General features: G+C 45.0%; 1 protein-coding gene across 1 annotated transcript; it reads right to left on the bottom strand.

Moving 5' to 3' along the window:
- Positions 1–336: 336 nt before the first annotated feature.
- Positions 337–3,200, bottom strand: GJD2 (gap junction protein delta 2). The gene is made up of 2 exons (XM_005892471.2): positions 2,646–3,200; positions 337–1,659 (listed from the first exon to the last, which is right to left on the bottom strand). The coding sequence occupies exons 1-2, from the start codon at positions 2,714–2,716 to the stop codon at positions 765–767; spliced, it is 966 nt and encodes a 321-aa protein (XP_005892533.1). The 5' UTR covers positions 2,717–3,200; the 3' UTR covers positions 337–764.
- Between the last annotated feature and the right edge of the window lie 6,195 nt (positions 3,201–9,395).

Below are 9,395 nucleotides of genomic sequence, written 5' to 3'. Positions count from 1 at the left end.
TGCAATGACCATCCCATAGGACTGTTATAGTTGCATATTGCAATCCCGTCCCTCCCACCCAACCCCTGCCCCTAATAAACAGCACCAGTGCAGTTTGAGTTAGAAAACTGGAAATATTGAGACATTCCTAAGGTTTTCATAATGACTAAGGGCCAATCAGGTGGGGCTATGATGCAAACCTATGCCATGGCCATTCTCTGAAAAGCACCCCACAGAATTCCCTCTAGCTTGCAGATAAACCATATTAGGTTTACTGTAAGGCCAGATTGAGGAGAAAGCTGGCATGCTGTCCTGGGTTGAGGGAGAGGGGCATGCTGATGGGGGAGTTACATGAAGGATACCCCAAGGATGTTTGTCCTGCAGCCCAGGAGGAAGGGATGTGTTGAGCTGGTCACAAATTTTGTACCAGTAAAATAGTTGACTCATGCCATTCACCAGAATACAGAGCTTAGCAGAGCTAAGTCCTACTTGGTAGCTGTTCAAGTCCACTATGGGATCAAACTGGACCACAAAAGAAAAGGGCCCAAAGGAGTCCAACTCATCAGTCTCATCACTTTGTCCAGTTGTCTCTGGAACCAGTGGTGTGATGTGGTAACGGTTCTATTTTCTCTCCTCTCCAACTGATGCAAGATCTTCTCTTAACCAGCCTCATTCTATATCTCAATGATGACAGTCACAAAAATGAGGGCCGATAGAGCCACCCTCCATAGTCATCTGCCTTGGGGCTACTTGTCATCCCCTAGGCCTTCCCAAAACCTGCCCTTTCACACATAGGCAGAGTCACTGGACTGAGTCCTGCCAAAATTGGGAACACTGACCCGGGGCAGGTCCTTGTTGCGGATCTCATAGACTGACTTTCTCTTGGCCTGGGCTCCTCGCACAGCCAGCTTGATCTTGCGCCATCCTAGGTGGTTGAGTTCAGCCAGGTTGAGCACAACACAGATCCCGCTCACTGCAAACATGAACACTAGAAAAACAGTCTTCTCAGTAGGCCGGGACACATAACATTCCACCTCCTTGATACAGGGGTAGCGGTCACATTCGTACAACCCTGGGACACTGAAGCCATAGAGAAAGTATTGGCCCACAAGAAACCCAATCTCCAGGGCATTTCGGAATACCACTTGGATAATGTAGAAGCGGGAGATGCCTTCCTGCCTTCGGAGCTTGGATCGAGAAGCAGTGCGCAACCCTGATGGGTGTGGGGTCAGCTCCTTCACCTCTAAACAATCTGGCTCTGTCTCCTTGCTCGTGTTCTCTGTGTTCTGCAGCACTCCATTAACAATGGCATTTTGCAACTTCTTATCTTCTCGTTTGCCACCACCACTGCCCCCACCCCCAGTTCCTCCAGGACCCCCCATGGACTCAGGAGGATCTCTGTCCAGAGCCAGGAAGACAGTAGAGTAGCGGCGTTCTCGTTGCTTGGCAGACTGGTGCACAGAGTAAGTGATGAAGCAGAGACTGGGGGTACATACCATTATGATCTGGAAGACCCAGTAACGTATGTGGGAGATGGGGAAGGCGCGGTCATAGCAGGCCTGGTTACAGCCGGGCTGCAGTGTGTTGCATACAAACATGGTCTGCTCATCATCGTACACCGTCTCCCCCACAATGGCCACAATGAGAATCCGGAAGATCACCACCACAGTCAAGAGGATCCTGAGCAGGGGAAAATGGAGGGAGAGAGGTTCTCAAGGGTTAAGTCACTGACTCAATAGAAAAGCCCTATTGCTCAGTTCCCAGCTCTGTCCTTGACTGGGGAGCTATCCATCCAGCGTGGTCCTGAACTGGGAATTCAGCAAACCTTTTGGTCTCTTCCCCTTCTGCTGGGTGTTAGTAGTCTGGGAACACTTCATACTACAGGGATCTTAAGCATGTGTATTTCCATACACTGGACGTGGTGTATTTGCAACAGATGGAATGTAGAGAGGCACAAAATATAACTTCCCTCTGGATATGGCAAATGCACATGGAATAGCTGAATACAGCAAATACAAAGTCTACACACAGAGTATGTATATGTAAGTACTCCAACTGGATATTTAGTTTATCCTCAATATGAATACTGAACTTAAGCTTTACATAAACAGTTATAATTATATATACACATATATACACGAATATATTAGTATATATAGAGACAAAATGTATCAACTGGGCATGTAGGTTTCTGACACTGTAGGTCTTAACAGGCAAATCAGTTTAGCTTGTTAAATATTTGTTGGGGAAAGATATATCTGCTCCGAAGAGCAAATCCATCTCCCCATTTGCCCTTCTCTGTCCAAATACAATCCTGCCTTCTTTGTAGATTCTATTTAGGGAACTGGATGAAGATTGGCTCTGACTCCAGAGAGTGGGGGTACCACGACTGAGCCAATAACTCCTTTGCTAATGGAAGAAAAGTGAATCCCCTGGTGGTGCTTCATAGGGAAGGGATGGATTCCTGATGAGGAGCAGCTGGAGGAGGGGGGCCTCACTGGGCGTCAGGCAATCCCTCAATGCTGGGAACACAGGCGCATGGACCAAGGATGATGGGAAGGAGACAGAGGATGGTCTGAGGGCTGCTGGGGCTCGGTCTGGACGTTAGAAAGGACTCCCGGGAGCCGCCCGACGGGGCCCGCTGATGGCCGGCTCGTCGCCCTTACCTCCCGATCATAGTGGAGTGCTGCTGCACCGCGGCTTCCAGCAGCCTCTCCAAGATGGTCCATTCCCCCATCGCTGTGCATCCGGAGGCAGCAGACAAAGACGGGGCAGCACAGGGCACGTTCCCGCTTCGGGCCCCTCCCCGGGCCGCACCTCCCGACTGGGAGCGAAATGCCCCCCAATTAAAGAATCAAACAAAATTTTTAAAAATCCAAGATCCCCCTCTCCCTTTTATTGTACTTAAAACAGGGAAAATGGGGAAGGAAACCCAAGCGCGTCCAACTGATGGGCAGCTGGCGCGATCCGGAGAGCGGGCACGAACCTCGGGCGCCGTCCGGGGGTCAGGTCTGGAGCCGGGGGATGGCCGGGCGAGGGGCGGGGCGGAGCGGTGGTGGCCGCGTGCAGGTCCGCGAGCTCTCGCCCGCCCGAGCGAGGTGTTTGAGCGCCACTCACTCCCGGGGGTTAGGGGCCGAGGAAAGGTCCGGGCACCAATCCCCGCGCCTGGCACTTCAGCGGGCACCGGGCGCTCCCGCGCTGCCGCCTGCGAAGCCGGGGCGGAGCGCGCGGAGCCGGTTGCAGGGCTCGGGAATCCGCGGCCGCCGCCTCTAATCTGGCCTTAAGTAGTCTCCGCCTGCGTCACGCCAGGTCGGCGGAGGGGAGCCGAGCGCTGCGTGCGGCTGTCGCTGCGCGCCGGAGCCCGAGGGGCAGGGGACGCGCGCAGGGGGAGAAGGGGCCAGAGTCTTGGGGGCCCGGTGGGGAATGGGGCGACTTCGAAAGGAAGGATCGCTGCGCCCCTCGAGGCTTCTCGGGGCGCCCAGGTAACCTCACCTGACCGCCAGCCCGGGGCAGGAGGAGGGGGAGCCGGGAGCCGACGCGTGGGTGAGTGGGGAGGGGTGTTGAGTAGGGAGTTATCGTCTCTCCCTGCATCCCTCACCTTTTGCTTTTCGTGTTTGGTGATGCAACTGAAATTCCCTCTCTAAATGAAGATGCTGGTTGGGGGAAGGAAAGCGGGGGCAACAATAGGACGTTTTTCAGTCTCTCTTAAGAGAGGACTGCGTGACTTAAGAGTGAGTCCGCGGTCGGTGCCATCGTGAATCGGATACAGGAATGAGGAAGGCTCGATGCGTGTCCATTTAGGCTGAAGCTTAAATGTAGGAGTGAAGCTGTCTCTGAGGATGGGGTTTGATCATCCTCAAATGCTCAAAGTCTTTGTGCAAGACTACCAAATAGGTGCCTAGTTTGAGCGAATGGATGGCCATGGTTAAAGGACTCGCTACCCCAGCGCAAACCCAGACGCTCTGCTATTCTGTATCTATCTTTTACTTATTTATTTGAAGGAGTGGGTACTTCTCGGGTAAACTGTGAGCTAATCGGATCATAAGGAAGCTCAGTATTCAACTAGCTAGAAGAGCCACTCACAATCTCACTCCACCATCACTTTTGTTTTCCAACCTTGACTTTCTATACTGTCAACCAGCAGCTCCTGGTTTCTGTTTTTAAATTTACATATTGCTGACAGTTCTCTCTGGAGCAACTGCTTAATTGGTAGCTAGAAAATTAAGACAATCACACTGATACTAATTAGCTCAGGGGTCAGTATTAGGAGGGGCTTCCCAGGTGGCTTAGGGGTAAAGAATCTGCCTTGCCTGCCAATGCAGATGTCTCGGGAGATGTGAGTTCAGTCTGGGGAGGAGGAAATGGCAACCCACTCCAGTATTTCTTGCCTGGAGAATTTCACAGACAGAGGAGACTGCTGGGCTGCAATCGATGGGGTCACAAAGAGTCCGACAGGACTGAGTGACTGAGCATGCCTGCACAGAACTAGGTATTAGGAGACATAGTAGTTGAGACTCTCTTATATATATGTACAAAAAGCACAGTAAGTGGTTGTCACCCTTTTAAAAAACACAGCTGTGAAAGAGCTGCTAGCTCCCTTCTAGACAGGTAACGCAGCCTTAATTATCCACAGGGATCATCGCACATATTATTATGTATGTATTATGTAAGCTACATCATGATGAGCCTTCAGTTTGTGACCATACAAGTTAGTTGGCTAGTTGGTGGCGCAGAGACTGGGAAGAATTGGGTACAGGGCATGGGCTTGAGTCTACTCACAGTGCACCTCTACATAAAATGACATTTAAAGGCACAACCTAAGCTTCAGTGAGAGAGGAATCAGTGAGATCTCTCCTAGACTTGACACCTTTAGACCAAAGAAGTTGGTTTTCACTGCAAAGAAGGAAAGAGTCCACTGAAAATGGAGAAGGTTGTAGGTTGAAAATGGAACATTAAGGCTGTGGCAAATGCTCCTTGTTTCCTGCAGGGTAGAGAAGAGGTACAAAGATGGGAGTGGTTGGATAGCCTATTACCTAATCTGCCTCCAGATGGAATGGTGATCCCCCAACTCAGACTTCGTGTGTTTGCTCAGACTTCCATCTGCTCCCTTTGGCTCTAGCTCCCTGTAGTTCCTCCTTCCCTAGCAGATTCTTTGGGGTGAAGGGTCTCAGACAAGGAGTGAATGAATTAGAAAGTCCCTAAGGAAATCTGTTTCACATATTTAAATGTCCCCAAAATAGGCTGCATGATGTTCTATACATGTGGCTTTCCCAAACCCTTTAAGATGGTGATCCTAAGGACATAGATCACAGGAGAGACGTTTCAAACATTCTCACAGTGCAGTTTTGAAATTCTGGGCTATGACTAAATTGTTTATCATTTAATTAACTTTTAAAATTACACTAACATGACATATAGATTTAACACATGAGCACATGTGTATACATGTGTAAACACACAGAAACACCTATATACAGAATCCGTATTTTTAAAAGACTCATTTATTAGATTCAGTAGTCTTCTTTTAGATAAAAACCTTATTCTCCCCACTACACCTTGAAAAAATGAACTCTTTATTTTTAAAAATCATTTATAAGTTGTCTTACATTACTGTGCTATGTTTCCTTTTTTTAACCTTTAAACATTTTTTTTCACATATAGTTGATATACAATATATACATTACAGGTATACAATATAATGATTCACAATTTTTAAAGATTATACTTCCTTTATAGTTACTATACAGACTACATTGCTCATGTTGTACAGTATATCTTTATAATTTATTTTATATCTAATAGTTTGTACCTCTTAATCTCTTGTCCCACATTGCCTCTCCCCATTTCCCCACTCCCTATTGGTAACCACTGACTTGTTCTCTGTATCTGTGAATCTGTCTCTTTTTACATTATATTCACTAGTCTGTTGTATTTTTTAGATTCCACATGTAAATGATATCACATAGCAGCGGTCTCCAACCTTTTTGGCACCAGGGAGCAGTTTTGTGGAAGACAGTTTTTCCACAGACAGAGTGGAGTGGGGGAGGTTGGTTTCAGGATGATTCAAGTGCATTCCATTTACTGTGTACTTTATTTATATTATTATTACATCAGCTCCACCTCAGGTCATCAGGCATTAGATACCAGGGGTTAGGGACCCCTGTCATACAGTATATCTTTCTCTGATTTATTTCACTTAGCATAAAGTCCCCCAAGTGTATCCCTATCAATGCAAATAATATTTCATTCTTTTTTTATGTATTTTTTTGAGCCCAATACTCTTAATTAATAAATTCTCCTGGTTGTGCTGCAATTATATGAAAAGCTTCTGTGTAGAGCTGGGAATCTGTTTCCTCAGTACATTGTCTCAAACAACTGGATTCTGACTCAATTCCCACCTGATTGAAGATCCCCATTTAAGACAACTGGGAAGTTCTTTAATTCTTATTTAAAACTCATTCTACTCTATTAAAATAATAGTTTTGCATGAAAAAAAAAGAACTTGAAGAATAAACTTTGGTGTATCTTAGCCCATCTAAGGATACTCAATACAAATACAGATACTGGAGTCCTCTCCCAGATCTGCTAAATTAAAATCTTATAGAAATGAGGTTTAGGTACCTGCATTTTTATCAAGTTCTCACCAATAGCTCTGATAGATGTTAAAACTGATCCAAAGATTAGGTACCTAAAGTCATGCAAGTACTTAAGGAAAAAGCTATGAATAAAGTGCTATTTAAGGGTCCTAGAGAGGAGGAATAAATAATTTCAAAAGATGAGAAAAGGTGACTTTTAAGAAAGGAAGAAGAAATTAAACATGGTTTGGGTCATGGGGACATAGCCACCTGAAAGCATCTAAAGTAAAATCATACCTGGATTGTTGGCTTTCTGAAGCTAGGTCTTTCCAAGCAGAAATGTCCCTTGGTAGACGAAGCAAAGACTCTCCATGTCTAGTGGGAAAAAAACTGTAAAGACACATAGCAAATGGCCTAGTTAAATATTCTAATACAGGGTGGAAATGAAGAGTTACTAAGAATAATCCAATTTTCTACATGGATATATCTGGATTTGCTCTTATCTTTATATATGCTTAGAATTTTATTCTTTTTCTTCTAGTTTTTTACAAATATAATTGACATACAGTTCTATATAAATTTAAGGTGTAGAGCATAATGATTTGACTTTACATACATCATGAAATAGTTTTCACAAGTTTAGATGTAGTTTAGATTTAGTTCACATCTCATATAGATACAAAATAAAGGAAATAGAAACAATTTATTCCTGGTGATGAGAACTCTTAGGATTTACTCTCTTAAACAACTTTCATATGTTACATACAGCAGTGTTAATAAAATTGATCAGGTACATTCTATCCCCAGTACTTTTATCTTACAATTGGAGGTCTGTAGCTTTTGAGCACCTTCATCCAGATTCATTCTCTTTTCAACCTCAGATTCCCAGGTATAGTAGCTTAGTAGCTTAGCTTAGTAGCTTCAAATACTTGGTAAATGAAACCCCCTAGGAACTTTGTAAGGTGTAAGAATGATAGTGAATCCACTGATCTGTCCTCTCCTGGATCATAAATTCTTGGAGAGCAGAGGGCATGCATTATACCTCACAGCACTTTCCATAGTGTTGTGGAAACTAGCATTATGGAAACTTAAAGTTTGTTGGAGGAGTAGGGTAGCTATTCTGGCTCTGTATTACCATCAACCCGGGAAAGTTGCATGTTCTTTGAACAGAGGCAGATCCTGGCTCCTGCACAACTATAGATTACATTCAAATCAAGAAAAGAAAGAAGTTCCCTTTGTTCAGTGAAAATCCCACACACTTAGGGCAGCCAGACCCCTCACTAAAAAGCTTTCTTGCTGACCACTAGTCCCCTGCTCTCACCTTTGTGCTGCTTTTACTCAGTGTGATCCCAACACCCACTGAACTAACCCGGAAAATGCTGCTGAGTGTGCAAGATTTGGGCTTCAGCATCAGAGAGGCAGCCTCAGAAAGCTGATCTCAGCTCTGGATACACAGCCTCTGGGAAGCGCCAGCATCTGTAGCCTCCGGGATTTGTGAGGGACTGCATTCGGTTTGGGATTGGTCTCTGTGTTAAAGTCCTCCACATTTCATTCACAAACAGCTAGGATTAACTGAGCTTTATCTCCCCCAGTGGCCTACATACATCTGTTTACTAATGAAGCCATCAAATTTGTCTTCTGACAGAACAAACCCAAACTGTCTTGTGAGACTTGAAAGAATATAAGTGGCAGGTGAAACAGACTCTTTATGCCGCAAAGTGATTTTTCTCGTCTTTTGTGTGTGTTTCCTTCCCTCTGTTTAAGCCCTGGCTTATATGTTTAGGGAAACACCTTTTGGATTTTATTGTCCAGACAAAGTAATAGAAAATCATATTCCATACAGAAGTAGAACTGTCCAATCCACCAATCATAAGTAACCCTAAATATGGTAGCTTACTGTGTACCTTAGGATTCCCCTGAGCCTGTTACCATGGAAACTATTCTGCAATGTCACGGACACAAACGCCAAGTTATGTTTTAGCCTCAAGAGATTGTATATCCAAATAGTGGGGAAATCTAACATCTGCCTACTAGTCCTTTGCATTAAAGGGTGTGTATCCCTTTAAGAAACATCACATGTACTAATTTCCCATTCCCCACCTTGTGTATAGAAAATATAGTATGTGTAGTAATATCTCAGGATTAATGTAATATGACATTGTGGCCAAAGCAGATGTGTGAAATCACAGCAAATAAATTAACACTCATTAAGAATCAAATCAGGCCTGCTGACACATAATCTTTCATGTTTATGTCAAGTCGTGATCCCCATTCACATCAGGAGCTTCCCAGGGGGGCTCATTAAACCTGCAGGAAGAGATTTCTTTTAAGTCAACATTATTCAAAAGTCATTCAGCTACAGTGCAGAAGAGCCTGCCTGGGTGGTGAACATCCGCCTCTTTACACTGTCATTGTCATGGTCCAGATAGAATCCCAGCCACAAGGGATATACCTGGGCTTCCTGCTGAGTGCATTTCCAGTCTATTTAGAAGAGATGAGGAAATTGTAGGGGAAATGCACATGGGTAGGACCTGGACACAATCGTTAAGCTGAGAGAATATACGTTAGTTCCCATAGGTGCCCTTCCTGCACTTTTGCCACATCAGAGTAGGCTGCTAAAAGCTGGATTCATCCTGTTGCCTCATATCTACAGCCAAGATAATTATGCTGAATTGATATTTGTCCCCAAAGGAATCCTCTCTAAGACCTGGAGCTGATTTTCAAGGTTCTTCAATCAATCATGCATGGATACTCCTGGCTGCCTGGTATCTTGACCTCCTGAAATTTAGCCAGTTCCCATTTTTGTCAGAATTCTGGCAACTCAGGCATGATCAACCCAGA

The sequence above is a fragment of the Bos mutus genome, chromosome 10, assembly GCF_027580195.1.
Source record: "Bos mutus isolate GX-2022 chromosome 10, NWIPB_WYAK_1.1, whole genome shotgun sequence".
NCBI lineage: Eukaryota > Metazoa > Chordata > Mammalia > Artiodactyla > Bovidae > Bos > Bos mutus.
The sequence above is the reverse complement of the archived record's forward strand: the minus strand, read 5'-3'. Positions and strand labels throughout refer to the sequence as shown.

Coding starts and splice junctions, on each gene's coding strand:
- GJD2 (XM_005892471.2), bottom strand. CDS start 2,716: ATGGGGGAATGGACCATCTTGGAGAGGCTGCTGGAAGCCGCGGTGCAG. Junction 1,660..2,645: donor CACTCCACTATGATCGGGAG/GTAAGGGCGACG, acceptor TCCCCTGCTCAG/GATCCTCTTGACTGTGGTGG.